Source organism: Schistocerca nitens, chromosome 7, assembly GCF_023898315.1.
Source record: "Schistocerca nitens isolate TAMUIC-IGC-003100 chromosome 7, iqSchNite1.1, whole genome shotgun sequence".
In the NCBI taxonomy this organism is placed as follows: domain Eukaryota; kingdom Metazoa; phylum Arthropoda; class Insecta; order Orthoptera; family Acrididae; genus Schistocerca; species Schistocerca nitens.
The window spans coordinates 282,122,891-282,148,738 of record NC_064620.1 but is presented as its reverse complement, the minus strand read 5'-3'; the positions used below and the strand labels follow the sequence as shown (position 1 = coordinate 282,148,738).

Genomic DNA, 25,848 nt, shown 5'->3' with positions numbered 1-25,848 from the left:
CTTCCTAAGCTGCCACCACGACGGCGTCACCTTCGATGGCGCCGTTATGCCTATTATTTAATGTAGCTCCAGTGGGCCCTCAGGACCGCCCACCTTCCTGCCCCTCCAGTTGGCTGGGGGCACATCTTCTTCTGTTGCTCCCCAGGCTTCTACTTTGGGAGCCACTGGCTGCTGGTCAAAGGGCTTGAGGGTCTCCCTCTGTCCCTGAAGCTACTTCTGAGAAGCCCTCCCAGCAAGCCCCTAAGGAGTGGCGAGAGGCCAAAGCTTCAAAGAAGAAGTCCACTAAGAAATGGGAGCATCCAGTGCCCCTCACACCAACACTCCCCCATGGCTCTGCGTCCAAGGACGAGGTGGAAATTCTGGCATTCCCGAGGACCTAGATGTCACCGACGCCTTGGATGCAATGGTACTGGATGCAAACATTCAACCAGTGGTGACAGGTGATGCGGAGGCCTAATTTACCTCCTTGGTCACTTCATGCCATCCCAGATGACAAAGTGTCAATTCTCCAGTAGAACTGTGGAGGTTATTTTTCGCACCTGGCTGAGTTATGTCAGCTTTTAACCAGTATGCCTGCTTTTTGCATTGCCCTTCAGGAAACCTGGTTTCCCACAATGTGGACCCCCACTCTTTGTGGCTATCAGGTATACTACAAAAACTGTCCTGCCTGTGACAAGACCGTCAGGTGGAGCATGCATCTTCATCCTTCCCTCTGTCTGTAGCAAACCTGTGCCCCTTCAAACACATGTAGAAGCTGTGGCTGTCAGGTTGTGGACAAGGCAGGAAATTACCATTTGTAACATCTACCTCCCTCCAGATGGTGACGCACTGCACCATTTCTTGGCTGCACCCATTTCGCAATTCCCCCCACCTTTTCTCCTTAAGGGTGATTTTAATGCCCATAACCCTTTCTGGGGTGGAACCAAGGTCACTGCCCATGGCAAAGATGTTGAAGACCTACTAACTCAACTCGACCTTTGCCTCCTAAATACAGGTGCCCCACACATTTCAGTGTAGCACATGGCACATATTTGGCCATTGATCTCTCGGTTTGCATTCCTGGCCTTCTCCCATCTGCCCCCTGGAGAGCACATGATGACTTGTATGGTAGTGACCACTTTCCACTCTTCCTGTCCCTACTCCAGCATCCTTCATCTAGAAGCTTGCCCAGGTGGGCTCTTTCCAAGGCTAACTGGGACACTTTCACCTCCGCTACCACCATTGAATCTCCGTTGTATGCCACCATCAGTGAGGTAATTCACACCATTGCTAATACCATTATTGCCACAGCTGAATCGGCAATCCCTTGTTCCTCCAGTTGCCCCCGGCAGAAGTCAGTGCCTTGGTGGTCGCTGGAAATCACTGCGGCCATTAGGGACCACAGGCAGGTCCTCCAACGTCATAAGTGCCACCCCTCTCTGGAGAACCTTATTGCCTTCAAACGGCTCTGTGCCCAGGTTTGCCTCCTCATCAAACGAAGGAAGCAGGAATGTTGAGAACGCTTTGTTCCCACCATTGAAACATGAACCTACCCCTCCTATGTGTGGACCAAGCTTCGCCGACTTTACAGCTATCAGACCCCCCCTACAGGTGTATCCAAAATTTCCACAAATGGAGCTGTATCTGCCAATTGAGACGTAATTGCAGTGTGTCTTGCTGAGCATTATGCTCACATCTCTACATCAGAAAATTACCACCCCGCCTTTCATCTCCTCAAACAGAGGGTGGAACGACAACACCTATCTTTTGCTCCACGCTGTCCTGAGCCTTATAGTGCTCCTGAAACACCCCTGGCCCAGACCGCATCCATTCGCAAATGCTGAAACATCTGTCAGTGGATACCCAATGCCACCACTTTGCCGTCTTCAAGCGAATCTGGAGCGATGACAGATTTCCATCGCAGTGGTGGGAAAGTATCATCATTTCAGTGCTAAAGTCCAGGAAGAACCCACTAGATGTTGATAGCTATTGTCCTATCAGCCTCACCAACATTCTATGCAAACTGCTTGAATATATGGTGAGCCATCCGTTGTGTTGGCTTCTTGAATCTCGGGGCCTTCTGGCTCCATCCCAGTGTGGTTTTCGCCATAGATGCTCCACCATTGACAACTTGGTGCATCTGGAGTCTGCCATTCGATTGGCCTTTTCCCAGTGACAATACCTTATTGATGTCTTTTTCAACCTGACAAAGGCCTATGACACCACTTGGCGACACCACATCCTCACTACTCTGCATGAGTGGGGGTTCTGGGGCCTGCTCCCAATTTTTATACGGAACTTTTTGTCACTCCGTACTTTCAGAGTTCGCATCGGTTCTTCCCACAGTGCACCCCATATGCAAGAGAAAGGGGTCTCGCAGGGCAGAGTGTCCCACTCTTTTCAGTTGCTGTCAATTGTCTCACATTAGCAGTAGGATCATCAGTATCTTCTCCTATATGCTGATGATTTTTGTATTTCCTTCTGCTGCTCTTCTATTGTTGCATCTGAACACTGGCTGCAGGGAGCTATACAGAAGGCGCAGTCATGGGCCCTCAGTCACGGCTTTCAGTTTTCAGCTGCCAAAATTTGTGTAATGCACTTCTGTCATTGTCGTACCATCCAGCCCCATCCAGAACTTTACCTCAGCGACCAACTTCTAGATATAATGGAGACTTACCACATTTTGGGACTGGTCTTCAACGCCTGCTTAACTTGGCTTCCCCTCTTCGTCAGCTTAACGACAAGTGATGGCAACACCTTAATATTATTTGATGCCTGAGCCACATCGATGGGGATGCGGATTGTCCTAGACTGCTGCAGCTGTACAAAGCCCTCGTACAGTCCCATATTGATTAAGGGGGCGTTGTGTGTGGTTCAGCATTGCCCTCTGTACTGCATCTGCTGGACCCTATCCACCACTGTGGAGTTCGTCTCACGACGGGAGTCTTCCAAACGAACCCTGTTAATAGCCTCTGTGTGGAAACTGGCATTCCTCCATTGCAGCTGTGGTGGCAGGTATTGCTTGCAAATTATACCACCCACAATCAGAGTTTGCCTCACCATCCAAATTAGCGTCTCCTTTTTGCTAACACAGCGATCCATCTCCCGCAACGGCAGCCCAGAACTGGATATCCCTTCGCTGTTCGTGTCCGGTCACTTCCTAATGAACTCAATGCTTTCCCCTTAGCACCTTTCCTGGGGGTCCACTTCTGTGCACCTTCATGGTCCATACCTCGGTCACAGCTTTGGCTGGACCTATTGCAAATCCCCAAAGACTCAGTTCCACCTGAGGCCCTCTGCCGGCAATTGCTCTGTCTTCTCAGTGAGTTTGAGAGCTCAGAAATAATCTACACAATTGGATCAATGGTCGACGGTCTTGTTGGCTTAGCTTACGCTCACCGTTGGCCATACTGAACAGTGCTCCTTGCCAGATGGCTGCAGTGTTTTCAGTGTAGAGTTGGTGCCATCTATCATGCTCTTGAGCATAGCTGCACCTGCTCTGGTGAGTCCATCATCATCTGTAGTGACTCCTTAAGGGGACATGCTCGTGAAAATGACCAAAAATTAGAAAAAAAGATATTCTTGGTCTATAGAAAAGAGCATTTCATGCTGATTTCAAAAATGTATAGTTTATGGGCATTATCATTTTCCGTTCATCCTAAAATTGAGGTTGAACATAGTGTTGCACAGGAGCCATGCCCATCTGTCAGTTTGAAAGGCATCAGAATACGTGATGCATTATTTTATTCTTCTGTTTTCTCCGTCGTTAGTTACGGATCGTTAACACAGTTGTATTCTAGAAGGCACTGACTTCCGAAACCAAACTACAGGCATGTCTATTTTGTTTCTGTGTGTGTGTGTGTGTGTGTGTGTGTGTGTGTGTGTGTGTGTGTGTGTGTTTCCTGTGCTACAAATGCCGAGATTAAAGAAATTTAGCCCCAAATGAAAATTTTGCGCCAACCAGTTCCAAACACAGCCGACTAATATGCATCAGTTGCTTCAAAAGTGGCCCACGGCAACTGTGTCTGCAGGCAGTTAATGTAATAAGGACAAGCCTAGTAGTATTATGAGCAGCAATAACAACGGAAATGTTATTGTGAACCTAAATATGCTGTCTAGACTTTTGAAGAGTGCTGTGAAATGTTAGTACTGCAATTGTGAAGATAGTATTGACATTTCTGAGGATATTTCAGCAAGGAAGGGTCTTTCAAGTTGGTTAGTGATTGCCTGTAACTCGTGTAAGAGGCACAGTGATACTATGACATCGCCAGTAACTGAGAGTTGACATTACATTGTAAATATTCAGCTTTGTATTGGAAGGGGAAGGAGAGCTGCCCGGACTTTTTGTGCAGTGATGGATTTGCCTCCACCTCCACTGAGATTTGACAGATACAATAAATTAATACATAATGCTTTATGTGGAGTAAGTGAACATTCAACGAAAAGAGCAGCAGAAGAAGCAGTAGTCTTGTCTGAGAATACAGACATTGTAGCAGCATTTTATGGATCTTGGCAGAAGAGAGCTCATACTTCTCTGAATGGGGTTGTAACTGCCACATTTATTGAAACTGGTAAGATACTAGATTATGAATGTCTAACAAAGCTCTGCCAGGGTTGTTGTTGTAAATTTATTGGCACCCATGTTTGTGAAAAGAACTATGATGGGCCAAGTGGAAACATGGAAACGAAAGGAGTTCTAAACACTTCTAGAAGATCAGAGGTCAGCCATGGTGTGAGGTATGTAGGCTACCTTTGGGATGGAGACTGTAAAGGACACACTACTGTTGTTAATGACAGACCATATGGGAATACACTGATAGAAAAACTTGAATGTGTTGGGCATGTACAAAAAAAAAAAAAAAAAAAAAAAAAAAAATGTGAGCTCGGCTGAGAAAATTATGTAACGACTTCAGTGGAAAAAAACTGTCAGACAGAAAAGACATAAGTGGACCCAGGTCATCTTACAAAAATTGAAATTGATTCTTTGACTCAATATTATGGACCAGCAATAAGGAGCAATGTAGGAGATTTTGAGAACATTAGACAAGCTGTTTGGGCAACATGGTTTCATAGTGTGTCAACAGATGAAACTCCACAGCATGGTTTGTGTCCAAAAGGGGAAGATTCGTGGTGCGAGTACTGGTTGAGCAATGCTACAGGCATACAATATACCCACAAGCATTTCTTACCACTTGTAACATATGCAATTAGGCCTATATATAGGGATCTGGTAAATAAAACTCTACGTAGGAAATGTATGCATGGTCTCTCATGGAATGCAAATGAAAGCTTCAACAGCTGTATATGGGAGAGAATACCCAAAACTGTATTTGTCGGGATGACAGCGCTGAAAATTGGTGTACTGGGTGCAATAACAACATTCAATGATGGTGAAATTTCAAGAATCAATGTCATGAAGAAATTTAACATCCAGATGGAAAGGAATATGGCTCCAGCTCTAACTGCTATTGATAAGTGGTGGGTAGCTGAAGCAGAGACAGCTGTAGAAGCTGCTGCCAAGGAGTAAAGGATAAAGAAAAGAATGAAGAGAGAGAGAGCGTGAAGGATAAGGAAACAGGAGGACAACTGGAGTATGCCGCTGGAATGTTCTAAGCGAGTATAGTGGTAAGTTAATAAATCTGTAAATCTTCTTTTGCAATTTACTGAAAACTCGATTTTTCGTTATTCAGGTACATTTTTCTTCTTAATGACTGAAGTTAAAGTCACAAAAATTGGTACAGATATTTAGAATGACCTCCTCTACCTCCCTTGCGTACTATTTCCTGAACAATGTATAACATGATGACATCAGTTATAATTGAGCTACATTTTTAATATTTTTGTTGTAATAAAATAAATTGCTTGTCTTTTTCACAGATCAGCATCAGGGAAGGAAACTGGAGGCATAAAACACTTATCTGAATCTGTACTCTGACACTTTTTCCAAGCTGTGCAGTCAGTGGTTGCAAAGAAAATGGTATCGCAGTGAAATAGTGTTCCGTTTTTTATACTATTATAAATATTGTTGTCGGTACCAAAGTATAATAAATATCTCAATGATTTTTTGCGAATTGCTTTGACTAATGACCCTAATTGTGTGTAATAATTTTGAGCTATCTCTCATTTATAGATCAGTTGCACTATGAGGGTGAAGATAATGCTAAAAATGCAGCCCGTTGAGGGGCGTCCCTCCTTAAGCAGCCTACAAGCTCTCAACCAGTGCTTCTGTAGACAGCCTGTGGTAAAAACTATCCAGGAGTCTCTTTATTCTCTCTGCGATAGTGGACTTTCAGTGACCTTCATTTAGACCCCAGGACATGTCGGGACACGGGGAATGAACTTGCTGACCACCTGGCCAAACAGGCTACCAGTAAACCATCTCTGGAGATTGGCCTGCCGGAGACCGATTTGCAATCGGTCTTCCGCCGCAAAGTTTTCGCGATCTGGGATACTGAATGGCGCACCTTGAGTACATGAAATAAATTCCGTGTTATCAAGTAGACAACAATTGTGTAGCAGTCCTCCATGCAAACCACTTGCAGGGAATCTGATATCCTTTGCCAGCTTCACATCGGCCATAATTGACAAACACATGGTCACCTCCTCTGTCAAGAGGAATCACCTCAGTGTCACTGTGGCTCCCTTATGACTGTCATCCACACCTTGTTAGACTGCTCAGTTTTAACCGCTCTGTGGCAGATTTTTAACCTTTCCAGCATGCTACCTACAGTGTTTGGAGACAATGCCTTAACAGCAGATTTAGATGGATACATTGTATTCATGAGGGGGTTTTTTATCGTACCAGGGTGGGCGTCTGGTCTTCTCTCAGAGGCGTCCACCCTCCCTCCATTTTAACTCTCTGTCTCTTTCTTTGCATTTGTTTGTCTTGGTTTTTCTCTTTTCCCTACGTGTGTTCATCTCGCCTTGTCTTTTTGGGATGGACGTTTTTGTGTGTTTCAGAGTGGCTGACTCATTCTCTTTTATTCTCGTGATTGGCCAGCCCAGACCATCTGCTCTATGGTTTTAATACCTTGCTTCCTTGTGGTGTACATTTTTCCTGTTTTGTTCATTTCTTTTGTTTTCTCCTTGGGTGTTGTTCCCCATTCCTTCTCCCCCCCCCCCCCCCTTTTACTTTCATAAAACTTAATTTGGCTGTTGTTTTACCTTGAGCCTTGTTTGTATCAGGAAAAAGGGACTGATGACCCTGTAGTGTGGTCCCTTTATACCGCAACCCAACCAACCAACCAACCAAACCTGGATACAAGTTCCCAGAAGTACTGCCAACATTCACACCGCAAAACCAGCCTCTGCCCCTAACACAAGTGCAACCATTTGAAGCAAACTCACTACCTGAACAGTGAACACCCTCTGGATGCTGAGTGCACTTCCCTGCAAGATTTTTAGATGACTCTCCACATCCACCAATGGGTCTGATGTTGCAGTGTACATTGTCTAGTATTGCGTTCACCACAGCTGTTAAAGACCTGATGCACCAGCCACCAGAGGTGCTGTTTTTTGGCATTAGCAGTTGAGTTTTTTCTTGATATTCCTTGCGACATTCTGTGAAAGTGACAGTGAGCTGGAACTTCCTTGCAAACAGGAACAACTCTTCACTAGTGCTAATCTAATACAGAAAACTGGTCTCAAGTGCTTCCAGAATATCTTTTTCTTTCTTCTGTTTACATTAAAAAAAATTGTCATTTCTGCTACATGAGTGTTCATATTTTGTGTGCTCTTTTTGTTGAGTTGGCTGAACACGATAACATTATTAGTTAACACTTAGCTGCACCAACAATGCCATAAAATTGTCTAACCATCATGAATATATGCAGTAAATTTTCAGCTGTTCCAGTATTATTCAGCTTATTCTGAGGTTGGTTTGATTCTTTATAGTAGTTGTTAATGTATACTGTGTAGTTATTTTGAAATAATAGTGCATACTTACGTACAATGCATGACAACATAAATCAAAACAGGCAGTGCTAGTGAATTACTGTTGTTTGTTTTAATAATATTGAAAAGTTATAACTTTCAAAAAAGGGAGCATAGAGATGTAAATTTTCTCAGAGGTGTAATTTGGTGATGTCTTCAAGATCTATTAATCAAGAAATTTTTAGGCATGGTGCTGTACTTCATATAGTTTGCTCAGAAGCAGTTCTTGAGGAAGGTGGGGAACATTGTACAATGATTTTAGAATACCTGAAGAAACACACACACACACACTATATATAGGGGCTTGAAAAGTAGCATCTATTTTTGGTAAAATTCACATCTGTTTTTACTGAAATTCAATTTGTTTGTGTGTGTGTGTGTGTGAGAGAGAGAGAGAGAGAGAGAGAGAGAGAGGGGGGGGGGGGGGGGAGAGAGACTAGTTGTTCAAATTTAAAAGGTTGTTGTCAGAATATTGGTTTCAACCTTTGAGGGCATTTGTAGCCATGCACCCCATACTTCATACTTGTCAACACTACAGATAGAACCAATGAGTCACCTAGCAGACAAGTAGAACTGAAAATAACTCTGTTTGTACATTAGAGGAAGAATTTTGGTGTAGTCAAAATACATTGGCAGGTTTTATTTTTGAGTCGCTATAGAGTTTGTTTGTTTGTGTGTGTGTGTGTGTGTGTGTGTGTGTGTGTGTGTGTGTGTGTGTGTGTACATCATATACAAGAAGTCAACCCTGACAGTAAACAAACTGGAATTATGACTGTCAGAGGGGAGAGGAGCGGTATAGGGAAACAAGGGCAGATGACTACTTTGCGTTCTGTATTTCTGTGGAAGCAGATCTAACACGTGGTCACAAAGATCACCGATCCCTTCTGGTGTTAGGAGGGTCGTAATCCAGTCCCATGGTGGACCAGGATTAGTCTCTTCACTAATTTCAAAATAAGAAAAGAAAACAATGAACAACACACAACACAAAGCTTACTGAGGTTCACAGTATCATAAATGAGATATGAAAAAAAATTGTTCAGGCCCAACATCTACAGGCATTTAATGCAACCAAAGTTCAAAAGACCCACCATCTAAACCAACAACATTAAAATGTCTCCATTATACCAAATCTTGAACTTAAAAGAGCAAGCAGACATATCCATTTCTTTCTTCAGGGAGATACTAGGCCCACAGGTGAGTACTACATTGCATTACACAGTGTGTATCTTATACAGACCATTCAACCACCCACATATTGGCATGGCACCAGAGCATCAAACACACTGATACTTTGTTGTGTTCATCCACTTTTTATTTTGAAGATTGGTCTTTGCTAGATGATGTGCAATACCAGTAACTGAAAATTAGTTACTTTTTAACATTTCTGTACAGAAGGTAAAGTTATTCCAAACTATTCCTGACAAAAATAGTTCATCTGAATACAATTCACTATAAAATAATGTCCATTAGGTAACTTCAGGTTTTCACATTTTGAGGCAGAATTTGCATCTATATTCACATTTATCGCAAAATATTTGCTACTTGAGATACATGTGTTATGTGGTGAATATTTGTCACTAAACAGTTTGTCTGGTTTTTATAGCCATGATACATAGTTTGTCAGCCAGGATGTCTTCTCAAAGTGCACAGTATTCTCGATTGGGAGAGACCCCAAAAGGAAAGTGTTTTTAGTGCCAATAAACAGACCTACTTTGTATGAAATTTGTGTATTGCAAAATGTTTTATCTAGATTTCACATATGAATAACAGACTCATCTAAGAGAAGTCAGAATATGTACTTAACTGACAAGAACACCATTACTTTAATGCTTTATGTGTGGTGAATATAAAATTCAAATACAGTACACAATAGAAAAGCAGATTTATATGGCTGGGTAGTACTGTTTTCAAGATTTTACAGTAAACATTCTAAAGCAAGTAACCACAATCATAAACTTTTTAATTACTTTGTATTTAAATTATTTTAATTTTGTTAAAATATTTTCTGCATACACTATGTTGAGTTCTTAAAGTATGTGATTGTAATTGAAATAAAATGTATCTTGATTACTAATTTAAGGTCACCACCACCACCACCACCACCACCACCACCACAGCACCAGGCTGGCACAGAGAATAACAGTGAAACTGTTACTGATGAGGTGGGGTCGGCAGCAGTGGGTGGAGGAGTTAAAAGAAGGGGAGAAAGTGCTCTGATTATACCTCAGGAAGAAAACCCTGAGGATGATAGTCCTCGCCTTGGAAAAGTACGGCGCTGTACGCCTGTTGTAAGCAACCATACTGATGTTGTGGATGATGTCATGAACATGCAGGGTAAGGCTTTTGTTAGTTACTGGTTACAAAACTTGTGTCAGATGTATACTGTGGTCAGGCAATAAATCTTTTCACCCTGGTAGTGTTAGTATATTATTGAAGGGATGAACAGAAAGTAATTTCACATTTTTAACCTCATAAAACACAGTAATAAAGGAACACATTTGATTTTGGTTTTGATGCTCAGTCTTCTTACACAGTCTTTGAAAATATCAATATGTTCCGACTTCATGCAGTCGTACTGTAGTATTTGAGAAAATGACTAACATTAATAGACTGTGATTATTCAATTCTGAAATCAAATACTGATCCAAATTTGTGAAAGGCTGAAGAATATCTTGTAGAATACTGAAGGGGATGTCAAAACAAATAGGCATTGAGTTTATTGCTGTAATGAAGCTACACACTGAATACCATTGGCTACTCTAAAGCTTAATAGCTAACCCAGTGATATAGTGACTGCACCAGGTATCCAGTACATCTTTCATACAACCACTGCATAACAACTGACGAAAGTGTGTAGCTGTGTGTTCCACCACTAAGGGGGTTTCATTATGACTTTTTACAAAATAATCTTCTGAAAGGTTTGTTCATGGAGGTATCGTGTCATAAATGATGACTGATCAGGATAAATACATAAGGGGAAAGTACATGAACAATCATCAGCTCTATAAGGGAATGATGACAATGAAAATTTGTGCTGGACCGGGACTCCAACCTGGATTTCTCACTTTACACAAGCAGTTGCCGTATCTGCTTTGGCTATCCACGCATGACTCACAGCCAGCCCCAAATTTCCATATGGCGTCATTCCTGTGTCAGAAACGTGCTCTTACACATGTTATGTAACTGACATATAGTGGAGAAGATTTTAATTGAAAATAGCCACCAGTGAGTTGCATCATTTCTATATCACAAGAGAGGAACTCTTAGTGAACATTGTGAAAACAAGTGAGAGGCAGGTTCATTCCTGTGAACACAAATGGAAAAGATAATGAAATGGAAAAACTCATAGTGTGAATCGAAAGACTCATTTCTGCATAGTGCAGCAGCAGCATTAAGAAACTTGAAGTGTATTTTCATCAAATTCTCCCACCAAAACATCTAGTGATTTTATATGATGATGGCACACAATAAATAGGTGAGCATGCGAGCATACCATTGATTAGATCATAGAATGTGGGTGAGAAGCCACACACTTCAGAAGATCTGGCCCCATTGGACTGCCATCTCTTCAGGCAATTAAAGAAAGCTCATTAGTGCATGTGACAGTGCACCAGAGACTGACGAACAGAGGCGGTGGTGTGGGAAATTTTTTTTTTTTTTTCTCAAAGGCGAATAGAGGTTAAATGGAAAGTGAATAGATTGTATGCTGTTTAAATTTTTGTCATTTTCTTATGGGTAATTAATAATAATTCTAAAAAAAGGTATATTTGTTACTAAAAAAATTAGATGTATGGGATATATCACATAAACTGTTGAGCTTCAAATATCTATGTATTCCTTAACAGTGTCAATATTGTGCTTGATTGTAGATAGTTTCTGCTTGTGACAAGAGTTTTCATAGGTACTTGTTGCTTTAGATCATATAATTTTATTCACACAGAAATTGATATTTCCTTCAGTCATTTATTATTGAATTGTAGTAGTTATTAATACTGTTGTAACATTCATCAGTGAGATATGTTCTATCTTGTAACAGTCAATGACATAAGGCAGATACTTTTGGAGAAATAATAATGTTTAAATTATCATCATGCATAACTGCATAAGATGGAAAGGGCCTTTGAGAGGTAATAGTATTTAATCTCTGAGTCACAAAAGTAAAAGGCCTGCTTAATTGTGGTAGCCTTTTGTTACTGAAACAGGTGTCAATTAATAGATATGGAACATAAGACATGCAGCTTCACAAATAAGCTGCAGTGACAAAAATAATAAACAATTGCAGTATGCATTTGCTGTGTCGGGAGAAGAAACAAAGCAGGAGGCAACACTTCCAGTGATGATACAATGTGTAGACTTTCTATATTGCCAGGTTATTTGTTTGGGAAAAGTCTTTAGTATTTACTTTTATTTTTAGATGCATATGCAATCGCAGATGAAACTGAATGAAAAATAAATTGTAAGTATGGTATGATGTTTATTAGGCTACTTCCATATGAAAATCACACTACATGGCTATTGAATGTGTGGAACATTCTGTTCCTACATAGTTTTCTGGTGGTTATTAATGTGCCCCAAAATAAACTTCCTTTCTGTACACAAATTATATACTTCACGTATATCTTGACAATTTCAGGCCTTCAGATACATCCTTCTGCTAAGAGTCAGTGCATTGTGGATGCTGACATTGATGTGGATGAACCAGAGTCTTTGGATTCAAATCCTGCACTGTATAGGGTGAGTCAAAAGTTTGAGCTACCTGTTTGCCTATTTTCTGATGACCTGTATGCTAATATTCATCATCATTGGTGTTGATACTAACACAAGTGAATCTGCAACATGAAGCACAAAATGTGTATATGTAGTAATTATAATATTTACAACTTCATCAGCACAATAAAGATCTAGCATTGAAATTCACTATTTTATTCACTACTTCTTAGCTGTTTTCTAGACAGAACAACTAAGTTACATTTTCTATGACAGAAATGGCAGAAGTTTAAGCCTGGTTGTGCAGTTAAAGGCAAAGTGTAGGACACTAAGTTTTCTACTCTACACTTTTTAACAGTAATTAGCATAAATTAATGACTAATGTTGGTTATGATATTTGTGTTATAAGGTAACCTAACAATGACTATTGTATTCTGTTTGTGTATCAGGTAAGATAAAAAAGGTACTTTATGTGGCCGAAGCTTTTGTATTTTATCCTCATGGTCCCTATTTATTGACAGACTTCTCTAAATTTACCTCATGTGTCCCTCTACCAAATATTTCCATTTAACAAAGGAACCTTGTGGTTTGGACTTTTCCAGTTCTATTCATACTTATAGGAGTGTCCAGGCATCAGTTTCCTAAAGCAGTATGACACAGTTCTTAAAAAAAAATCACCAGTAAAGATTAGATTTCCAAGTGCTGTTAAATATGGGCCATACCAACATCTTGCAGTTCTAGCATTGCATCTCTGAATTTGTTCAGCGCTGCTGTCATGCCCAACTTGGTAAGGACTCCAAATGCTAGAGCAGTGCTGTAAAAATGGACATACAGATCTCTTACCAGTGGTTTCCTTTACAGGAGGACAGCTTTCTGAGAACCCTTCCAACAAATCTAAGTCTGCCAGTTTGCATTCCATGCTACAGATTTCATATGGCTTCTTGGTACTACTACTAAGTCTTTAAATATAGGGGAGCTTCAGATGTTTGTTGCTATTCTTGCAATTGGACCCATCTCCTTTGTTATTGACATTACCTTGCATTTATTCACTTTTAAATAAATCTGCCATTCATTGTGCTAAGTGGAAATCTTCTCGAAGTTTTACTGCATTCCATTATGATAGTCCAACAATGATACTTTCCTTTGGACAACAGGATCATATGTGAACAACGTGCAAGTGCTGCTGATCCTGTCCGATAAATTGTATATACATGGTGAACCAGAACTCCCCTGACAAGCTTTCAGAAGTTGCTGTGGGATTCTCTCTGAGTATTTTGGTGTAGGGACCTGTGGTCTCCGGGAGCACGTGAGAGTTAATGAATATTTTATTTTTTGCTACAGTTATCTATATTACACTGATAAAAGTGCACAGCATTGCAGATGTCGACAGTATGAGCTATTTGTCTAGTTTCCATACACTCGTGGTTGCTGCTGTTAACAACAGTAATGCCCTCTTTAACCCATTGCCCTCAAGCATGCATTCAGTGCTTCTCGGATCTGTCTAGGGCTTTGTTTCCTGTACATTAACAATGGTACACAGTAGTACTGTGGGTAGGTTTGCTGATGAAGGGTTGTCCGATATGCACCTCATGTATGCTTTCAGTGAATGTAGTGGAAGAGCAGCGTGACGGCAACCACATCTTGGTTATGCATTAGTCTGTGTTGTGTGTTGTACTTTTTGAGATTTGCTTATTACACGGTTCTTTTCTGTTGTGAAGCTATGATTGTGGTAACAACCGAATAAATGATAATTTTATTGTTACACTGTAATAAGCTGCCAGAGACCATGTGTCTCTTGCACCAGAATATTCACAATGTATACTCAAACAACACCGGAAAGTCTTTCGGTGGAGTTTTGGTTCATCCTGTATGTTTTCAGAACATTAGCAGTGTTGTAATGGTTTCTTGGGGCACACCTGATGCTACTCTCATTCATATGTAGGGCTCTATTTAATCCGGTTGAAAATACTGTTTCCAGATGTAAGTTGGTTATTAATTGACAGTGTGATGCAATGTCAAAGGTTTTTCTGGAAGCCAGTAAGAGGGAATCATGGCATTCCTACTTGCAGTACTGCGACAATAAAACATGAAGAATAGCCAGCACTACAGCAGAAATTAAGTAGGATTGCTGCTCGGTAGTAGCAGTCAGCATGGGCCAGGACAGTGCTATTGTTACTGGAGTACTAGTTATTCTTTGAGTTTTACTTCCATCTTAATACATATCAATAAAACAAATGTTGCACTAGACTAATTGGGAACCACTCTGTTGAATAGACATATAAAAATCTACGTTAAAAGTTATTTTGTTCATAATGGGAAACAGACCGACTCTTTCCATCGATGGTGGGCATCTTATGAAAGAAGTCATGAGCAGTATTTGTTTGGATGACTCCTATTACACATCACAATAGTGAAATTGCAGATACATCCCAAAACACCAGATAAAATATGCCTGATAACTCTTGTAAGAGACACCCCATGCATGTGAATACAATTTTAAATGTGGGACTTAATATTTCTGATATCAGTCTGCTGTCTTTAGTTTCAACCCCAGACTGATCTGCGAGAGATTGGATGAAAAGTGTAGATCCTCTTATCAACCAGAACTTCTGAGCAACTTTTTGTGGACTTACCCATATCCCATTTGTTGGCTGTTCGAGTGGCCATCAAGTTTTCTCCATCAAATTTTCATGTGTTATCTTTTGTAGTGAGAATACAGAAGCTTCTGTATGTCATATCTTTTCTGTAGGAAACAGCAGAGTTTGTTCGAATAGTATTACTGATATACAGCGTCTGCCATCCATATTCCCATGATACACTCCTGGAAATGGAAAAAAGAACACATTGATACCGGTGTGTCAGACCCACCATACTTGCTCCGGACACTGCGAGAGGGCTGTACAAGCAATGATCACACGCACGGCACAGCGGACACACCAGGAACCGCGGTGTTGGCCGTCGAATGGCGCTAGCTGCGCAGCATTTGTGCACCGCCGCCGTCAGTGTCAGCCAGTTTGCCGTGGCATACGGAGCTCCATCGCAGTCTTTAACACTGGTAGCATGCCGCGACAGCGTGGACGTGAACCGTATGTGCAGTTGACGGACTTTGAGCGAGGGCGTATAGTGGGCATGCGGGAGGCCGGGTGGACATACCGCCGAATTGCTCAACACGTGGGGCGTGAGGTCTCCACAGTACATCGATGTTGTCGCCAGTGGTCGGCGGAAGGTGCACGTGCCCGTCGACCTGGGACCGGACCGCAGCGACGCACGGATGCACGCCAAGACCGTAGGATCCTACGCAGTGCCGTAGGGGACCGCACTGCCACTTCGCAGCAAATTAGGGACACTGTTGCTCCTGGGGTATCGGCGAGGACCATTCGCTACCGTCTCCATGAAGCTGGGCTACGGTCCCGCACACCGTTAGGCCGTCTTCCGCTCACGCCCCAACATCGTGCAGCCCGCCTCCAGTGGTGTCGCGACAGGCGTGAATGGAGGGACGAATGGAGACGTGTCGTCTTCAGCGATGAGAGTCGCTTCTGCCTTGGTGCCAATGATGGTCGTATGCGTGTTTGGCGCCGTGCAGGTGAGCGCCACAAGCAGGACTGCATACGACCGAGGCACACAGGGCCAACACCCGGCATCATGGTGTGGGGAGCGATCTCCTACACTGGCCGTACACCACTGGTGATCGTCTAGGGGACACTGAATAGTGCACGGTACATCCAAACCGTCATCGAACCCATCGTTCTACCATTCCTAGACCGGCAAGGGAACTTGCTGTTCCAACAGGACAATGCACGTCCGCATGTATCCCGTGCAACCCAACGTGCTCTAGAAGGTGTAAGTCAACTACCCTGGCCAGCAAGATCTCCGGATCTGTCCTCCATTGAGCATGTTTGGGACTGGATGAAGCGTCGTCTCACGCGGTCTGCACGTCCAGCACGAACGCTGGTCCAACTGAGGCACCAGGTGGAAATGGCATGGCAAGCCGTTCCACAGGACTACATCCAGCATCTCTACGATCATCTCCATGGGAGAATAGCAGCCTGCATTGCTGCGAAAGGTGGATATACACTGTACTAGTGCCGACATTGTGCATGCTCTGTTGCCTGTGTCTATGTGCCTGTGGTTCTGTCAGTGTGATCATGTGATGTATCTGACCCCAGGAATGTGTCAATAAAGTTTCCCCTTCCTGGGACAATGAATTCACGGTGTTCTTATTTCAATTTCCAGGAGTGTATTTAGGTGGAATAAATTTCATTCTTAATCTTTGCATATGACACGCTGTTAGTAAAGGCTTTGCAAATATTGTGATTCTAATTTGATTACCTTCCTGCTGTGACTGAAAGCAGTTGAATGTTGTTTACCATAAAGTGTGTTGCCAATAGTTACAGTAACTCTAATTTTCAATAAGAATTTTCTTTTAATAACCATCTACTTCAAAGTATTCACTTCTCAAGTTAGATAGTTTATTGCAAAATGAACCTCCACTTTGTTGCTTAATACAGCATAATGACGATAATACATACTTGCAGAATTTATGTTAATATTATATATAACACATTTCAAAATACAGGGTAAGTCAAAAAGGACTTTACAACTATGAAATGATATAGAAATTTATTCAGGTAACTTGCAGAATCGGTAGATGTCATTTTGAAGCACACAACCTCAAGTTTGATTTCTGTAGTGCATCAGTACCCCATTCTGCCACCAGGAGCATCAGCCAATAAAATGGCTACGTTTACTGGTTTGGAGCATGCTTTGGTTTCATGAAATGAACACTGCAACAACTGTTCAGCATAAATTTGGCACTGAATACACTAAAGAATCTCCATGCAGATCTACAATTTACTGTTGGCACAAGAACTTTGTTGAGATGGATTGTACACAGTGACACGATAAATCACCAGGTTGCCCATGTGTTGATTATGTCGAACAGAGGAGGGAAAGCAACACTGGCATTCCTCTCCCACCAAATAATTTAGCTGACCTCAAAAATTGAATCTACGCTAGCACTGCACAAGTTATGCTACCACTGCACAAGTTATGCCTGATTTGCTGCAGTGAATGTAGGAAGAAATTTATTACTAGTTGGATGTTTGCTGCATCACAAATGATAGTCACATCAATCCAAAATGATACTTGACACTTTTATATAAAACTTGGGATTGTTTGCTACAAAATGATGTATCTACGGTTTCTGTAAGTTATCTGAGTTATCACTTAAAAGATCATACAGATGTAATCTGCACAATAAACTTTAGTAAAAGGCAAATAGTAATGAAAGCTTTATTTTCAGTCAGGTAATCTCTGATGAAAGTGGTCATCAACATCCCAGCAACCATTTCATCTGTGCTACTACTACTACTACTACTACTACTACTATTATTATTACTCCTATTAAAGACGAGACATTGTTACCATCAATCTCGAAAGTTCTTTACCACTTTGCTTCAGATTTCTACACAATACTGTGATGAATGTTAGAATAGACATAGGCTATGTATTTTTGTAATATATATAGCATATAAATATACACAGTGTGGGCCAGAAGTCAGTTGGAATGTTTTCAATAAATTTATATAGTGTTTCGCAGTTACATGGATCTGGATGTATATTCTAGGTTGAAAATATTGTTTCCTGCCTTAGCATGCCTGTCTTCTGGCAGAGATCACTCAAATTACAACAGTGCAGTCAACACACACTGAAACTGTGGTGTGTGATCATGTTGTTTTGCTTGTAGTTCTGACGAATGCTATGGCATGTGACCATGTTCTGTTTTGTTACCAAGATAACACTTGTAAACGTTTGTGTTAAATACGAGCAGATTCACCATTGAAGAATGTCTCCTTCTTAGCATATGGGTCCATGAAAAGGAACAAATGGTTGAGACACATGATAAAATTAGGAAACACTTTCTAATCACTTGGAGAAAAAAGCCCTAACAGAGACCAAACTTCGGAAACTGGAAAGAAATGCCTTTGCAACTGGTTCTGTAACAGACACACCACACAGTGGAAGACCTAATAAATATGACAACAATAATGAAGTCACTGAAAGCTTAAATGCATCATTGCGTTGTTCACCAGCCAAATCAACAAGGTAGTGGTTGGCAGAGATGAATATTCCCAGAATCTCTATGCGTCATTGGATGAAGAAAGGAGATTTCCATTTATTTCAACTCTGCATCGTCAGTGAATGGAGTGATCATGAGATATGTGATGGTTAGCATACAGACAGAGTTTGAAATATGTAAGACCATTTCTTTCTGTGTTATGCCATTCTTGCATGTATCTTTTTCTGTTAAATACAGTTTCTGCGATAGCTAGGGAGTCGTTTTATGTTCCTGTTTGCTCTTCTTGTTGCTTCTTATTTCAGCGTAATAACATGAAACATTTCCAAATGTGACTTCTGGCACACCCTGTATATACAGGGTGATTCACGAAGATATGCAAATACTTTAATATGTTATTCTACAAGTAAAAGTAAAGAAAACAGTTTATGTAAACATATGTCTGCAAATGTTTAGTTACGGAGTTACAACTAATAAAAGATTTTTCCTTAAACGTAGCAACCTCGCTAATATGAAGCCATCGCAAAACTGTACAAGGTTAAAGTAAAGCATGATTTCTATATATTTTGTTGTTATTGATCTGGTGAATCTAATAAAACATGTCCCAGACATGTATCTGCTGTAGTTTACCAGAACATCAATAGAAGCAAAGAAGTAATTGTGTAAAATTTTTAATTTATTAACTACATGGCCCAATTTGTTTTTTAAATTCCAAACAGTTGCACAAAGTTTTCAACAGAAGTTATAGAGAATTTAATTTTAGAAAAATGATGGTAATAATGTTAACTGAAACTGCATGAATGTGTCAGATAATCTACAAAGTACAACAGTTACTACGTGGTTTCACTTTAATACACTGTTGTTATTATGTTCTTCTACTGAACAATACAGACAACTAGCTCGTTTCAAGGTTAGGAAACAACAAACAACTCACTAATGGTTGCTAACAATGACATAAACATTTCTACATTCTTTGTTTTATTAGATTCGCCAGACCAATAACAACAAAATAAATGGATATCGTGCTTTGTGATGGCTTCATATTAGCGAAGTTGCTAAATTTCAGGCAAAATCTTTTATTAGTCGTAACTCCGTAACTAAACAACATATTAAAATATTTGCATATCTTCGTGAATCACTCTGTATAATATACAAAGAGGAAATGTTGTTTCAAAAGTCTCAAAGTTCTTGACAGATTTACTTCAGATTTTTATGCGATACTTTAATACAAATTCAGATTAACATAGACTATATATATTTTTAGATAACAATGTACAGTACAGGTTTCCTGTTAAAACTGGTTACCAGAAGGAAAATGCCGTGCTGTGTTGTGCCATCAAAATGTGTGGTTTAGTTTTATTTTCCTCTGTCACTTTTAATAACTATAGCAGGACTTTTAAACCATTACACAAATTGTTTCTCCCTTATATATTCTTTCTCCTTAGTTTAAATAAAAATTTTAAAAAAACCTAATAACTTGCATTTATGGCTTATTGATTTATAAGAATACTGCTATGGAATCTGAATCGTCTGAAACTTTGTAAACCTCCTCGTTCACAGTTTAAAATTATACAAAATACTGTCATTGGAGCTACTATCCTCACAGGCCCAACAGTTGGAGAGACGTCTCTTGTACACAATATACCAATGAGCCCAACCAATTTACCCACTCATTTTAAGTGACTTCAGTTCCCAATCGAGGTTTCGTTTGCAGTAACAGTAAACAAAGCCCAAGAACAGGGAGAGGGGATAGAGGAGATAGGAAGAGACAAGTGGAGGGAGGAGGGCGGAAATGATGATAGAGATGGGGAAGGAGGAGACAAAGAGAGAGGAGGGGAAGGACAACATGTACAGAGGGAGGAGGAGGAAGCAAACAAAGAGCAGGAGGGGGAGGGGGGGGAGGGAAGAGTAGGTGATGGACATAATGGGGGTGGGAGAAGGAGATGAGGACATATATCCAGTTCCAATACACATTTGGCAATTGTGAAGCATTGCCGGGCTCCCTAGCTATGAATGCGCTGAAATTTGTCAGTTATTCAATTTGATTTTCAAAGACTCAAAACAAATTCATGTTGCATACAAATTTCTCACACATATTATAGAAGAAACAAAAAATTGCCTCCAAAATGAATCTGGATAATGTTTCAGGTTTGCGTCCCAATCCAGCATGTAGCTTCAATCTGTTGAAAGTTTAAAAAATGATTACATGAAAAGAACTGCTCCATAAGTTTTATGTAGAATTGGCCACCCAGTACACCTAGTGTTTTGTGAAGCATATATTGTTTACTTAATTCTGCAATTTTAAAAGAAATTGCTACTTTTACATTGCATGCAATAAATTGTAAAACTAAAATACTATATATTGAAAGTGGGTTCATTACGATTCTAATGTAAATTGTGTATTATTTCCAGGATTTTTTCTTATCTGATGAGAAATTTTTCTAGCACAAATTCCCTCTCATTTTCTGTCTTCAGATGTTATTGCTCAGTTGTTGTCAGTTTTGCTTCTTCTTTGCTGTTTTAGGATGATGAAACTACAGGAAATAATGTAAGAACTTTTCCTCATCCAGCTGAAATAATAACCAAGGACAGGTCTGAAGTTGAGCGCTTACAAATGCGCATTGCTGAGTTGGAGCAAAGGCTGTCACAACAGAACAGCAAGCTTATGGTGAGTTAATTTTACCACTGGAATGAGTGGAAAGTGTTAGAAGAATGCTGTTACTGGAATAGCTGTAAAAATATCAGAACTCTATATGTGCTTTAACCATTGCGAGGGGTGTAATACAATGAACAGAACCACATGGTAATTTTTGTAGTGTGGAAAGTGGAAGGAGAAAGAACTATGCAGTAAAGATAAGATAGTTAATATATTGTGAATATTATTAAGACTGCTTACAAGAAATTTCAGTCCAGTTGTTGTAAAGAACCCATTTGTCCAAACAAAGAAAAAAGCATGGGTATTCTTTTATTTTGAAGCCAATCTGTCAGATGGATTTGTGAGACAAGATGAATTGAATGGACCTGTAGAAAGATGTTAAGATATAGTCAGGAAACTGATTAGAATTATAAAAAAAGAACACTTATGTTGATGCAAAATGGAGAGGTGTGTAAATTCCTTGTTCAGGAAGGAATAGAGCAAAATGTTTGGACATGGAGATCTTAATTGTAAAATATCCACTATCCATAACTCTCTTAAGCAGAGAAATTAGTATTTAAGGAAAACAATACCTACATTTTCAGAAAAGAATTGCCCCAAGAAGTTATAACTGTTTCAGTATTAATATTCACAGTGTGACTTACTTACATTTATATTGAGGATTTATATAGACGGCAGAGAGGTGTTTGCAAGATGTTTGTTGATTCTGCTACTGCTAGATTGAAATATAATGAGCAACTGAACCATTCAACTCCACTACAATAATAAAGATAGTTTACAACATTTCTGAAGCTTTTGTGGCCACTTGTCGACAAACTACCTGTTGGCTTCCGTATCAGGTTCTTTGGCTGATGCTTGTTTGATATTTTTCTGACATTTTGCCAGCACGAGTGGCTGACACTTTCAATCCTTCATGTTGCTGGTGCCCAACTTTTGTTTCATATTTTTCTGATGTTACACAAGCACAAGTGGCTGGCACTGTCAAAGCTTTACCCTTGATTGCCGGTGGCCACCATTAACAAAGAATGAAGCTTTGACAATGCCGTTCACTCATACTGGCAAAAAATCATAAAAGAAATGAACAAAAATTAGCCTGAGACAGAAGCTAACATGCTGTTTGCCAAAGATAATTAACATCAGTTTCAAACTTTTTATTTTTATTTTCGAGCTGATATCCTAACTATATTACTTTATTTGAGACATAAACATTGAGGACAATTACTGACACTTGTTTTGTGGCACTCATAAGGTGTATCTGCTCCTTTATCATTATGAAATTGGTTCTCTACTGCTATGAGATTTGCTCTTTAAATGACTGTCATTCAGCCTGTGTCCTATGGTGGCTGCTTCTGCTCTCCCTAGAAAATTTGCCATCAGTAGTGTACGAACTGTATCAATTGTATAAAGTTCCACATGGAAGCTGTGTAAAACACAAATGCAATTCTTCAGGTTCTGAACCATGTCATATTATCTAACTTAACTGGCCTCTGTTTCAAGAATTCAACTCCTCATTAGTACTATGAGATTATAATCAAAGTGCAGCTACACACAGAGGTCCAGTGTGGGCTGTAATTATTGTGTGGCATCGAAACATGGTAGATATTCTAATATGTTAATGCAGAATCAATTTACACTGGAAGAAGTTAGTTTCAATTTTGGCCACCAGGTGCCAAATCTGGTGCTACGAATGCAAGAACGAAGTATAGAGCTGTTTCCTTATGTAATGTATTAGGAACGAGACATTAGGTCAAACACGTGAGAAAGGCATAATGTTGGTGTTATTATTAACCACCACATACACAATTTGAGCACTGGGGACGTCAGTGAGATGCTGTACAGCACCAGATTTGCATCTGGCGGTCAAAATTGGAACTAATTTTTTTCCAATGTAAATCTGTTCCTCGCTAACTCATTAGCATATCCACCAAGTTTTGCTGCATGTGCTATTTCTAGAACAATGTCTGCTGCCAGATGTTTGTGTGGTCTTCTGAGACATTATTTGCCACCAATATATTTTAAATGGCAAGAAAATTCAATTGCTGTGGTATCCTGACTATCACCTATGGTGGCATTTCTTTTCATGGAAGCCTTCCAGAACACTGCTGCTGGCTCTGTTCCATTTCACTCGCAGTACTGACTGTGACATGTGGAATTCTAGTTTTTAATTTGCTGGGAAAATATGTACAATGAGGCAATGCTACAGAAGAATCAAGTAACCAAATCTTTTTGCACTTTCCTTTTATTTCTCATTCTTTATTATTCAGTTTACTGAATTGTAGAGATCAACTCACATGTTTTTTGCTTTCAGCTCTCCTCTGCCATAAAATCTGTTGTTAACAATATTTTTTTTATTTTCTGTTTCCAAGCCTTTCATGAATTATTGCTGTTGTTTCATTTAATTTGCAATATCAGAGCTATAGTCATTGTTCCAGGTCATTGGTTATGTATACAACAGAAGAGGATGATCTTACTGCCCTCAGATCCCATGTAGGAGAGGAGTGATGCTACCCCTCCCCCCCCCCCTTTTCACACACACACACACACACACACACACACACACACACAAATAAAGGAATGGTGTTGGATTTGAATGTGTCTCAGCCCTGTTGCAGGTGTTGGTAAGCAGACATGCCTGTGCTATAGTTGATGGTTGAATGGTTTAACATCATTGCAGCACATTTCTGTCATCTATTTTTAAAAAAATACTAATTGGACAATACATCCTTGCTGGACAGTAAAACTACAAATGATTTTGTGTTATTTATGAAAATATTGAAATGTTGATGTAAATTTATTATATCTACCTATTATATAAGAGTGATGTGGAAAAAAGATGTTTTATGGAGTGTCTGCTTTGCCTTAACAAGCTCTTGGATAAATTACCTTATGCAACATGGGTGTCTGTCATATATAAACAGTTTTATGTGATGTTCTTAAAAAGCTATTGTATTTTGTTTATACTTAGACCTAGCATTGTGTTATTTCCTGGCAGCCTTAATATATACATTGCATACATAGGGAACTGATTATAAACTGTGATGTCAGTATTATGGAGATACGATCAAATTATTCAAAATTCATCTTTCTTTTATTAGTAATATTATAAAGCTGCATTACATCTCCCTTGCTTTTCGAAAAACTTTGCCAGTTGTTTCACAGTAGCAGTCATTAACAAATGGGTACATGTAGCTTACAACACTTGTACATGTAAGTAATAGATAATCTTACTCAGTTCCAGAACTGCATATTTTGGTTTCTTTCTCAATAATTTGAATTTACCTACCTACGCACTCCATCCTTCCATCTATTTTACCTTCTCCATAATGTCCTTCCTCCACTTTGTCATAAGCAGTTGAGGATGTCTGACATGTGGCTTATAGTTTTCAAGAGTTTGATATTTTAATATGTTAAGAATTTCCTACAAACACAGACATATATCTTGATTTTGAATTTTGGCACTATCTCTGATGATAATGTCACTGACAGGACATTACACTGTAGTGTTCTATCCTTTCCATGAACTCAGTAAGTTTTACAGCAAGTGTACACTGCAGAATAGCTCTATAAACAAATGGTGCGGCTGTAGTGTGAAACATGAAATGAAATTTATTCATCTCACAATATACAATTTTCATATCATCTGTCAGTTATTGTCTGTGTATTTAGCAGTAGATAATTGATTATGGAAACAATAATGTTCTGAGTATGTTCCTGCAGCCCTTACCAACATTTGATAAATTTTTGAGGTTGTCAGTGTCATATGAAAGTATTTTTAGTTTGCAGTTGATTTCAGTTCCTTACCAAAATTGCATGTTGTACCCATAGAGACATTTTATGCATCTGCATGCATACTCCCTCAAGCCACAGTATGGTGTGGGACGAAGGGATCCTGTGCCAATATCAGTAATTTTCTTCTCCCTTTCGCAAATAGAATGAGGGGAAAATGTTTATATGCCCTGATAGGAGACCTAATTTGTCATATCTTCATGATCCTATGCAGCAGAATCATTCTGCAGTCAGCTTCAAATGCCCGTTCTCTTCATTTCATGAACATCACCTTCCCTCCAGGGTTTCCCATTTGAGTTCCCGGAGCATATCCATAATACTTGCATGTCGTTCGTTGTACTGGTAACAAATCTAGCAGCCTGCCTCTGAATTACTTCAATTCCTTCCTTTAATCCAACCTCATGTGGATCGTAAATACTCGAGCTGTACTCAAGAATGGGTCACACTATTCTCCTGTATGCAGTCTCCTTTACAGATGAAACACACTTTCCTAAAATTGTCTCTGTAAACCAAAGTCAGCCTTCCATGCCACAATCTTTACATGCTCATTCCATTTCATATCCATTTGCAGCACTGCATCCAGATATTCAAATAACATGACTCTGTCAAACAGCACACAATTAATGCTGTATTCAAACATTACGGTTTGTTTTCCTACTTGTATGCACTGACTTACATTTTTCTACGTTTGGAGCCAGCTGCCACTCATCAC

The 25,848-nt window shown here is 39.9% G+C and overlaps 1 protein-coding gene across 1 annotated transcript in view; it reads left to right on the top strand.

Moving 5' to 3' along the window:
* The window catches only part of LOC126195573 (ninein-like protein), a 143,946-nt gene that overhangs the window by 69,008 nt on the left and 49,090 nt on the right, over positions 1-25,848 (top strand). Inside the window, exons 11-13 of the mRNA XM_049934199.1 lie at positions 9,992-10,245; positions 12,545-12,645; positions 21,219-21,362. Coding sequence (XP_049790156.1) covers positions 9,992-10,245; positions 12,545-12,645; positions 21,219-21,362 — 499 coding nt within the window. The remainder of the gene's footprint in view (positions 1-9,991; positions 10,246-12,544; positions 12,646-21,218; positions 21,363-25,848) is intronic.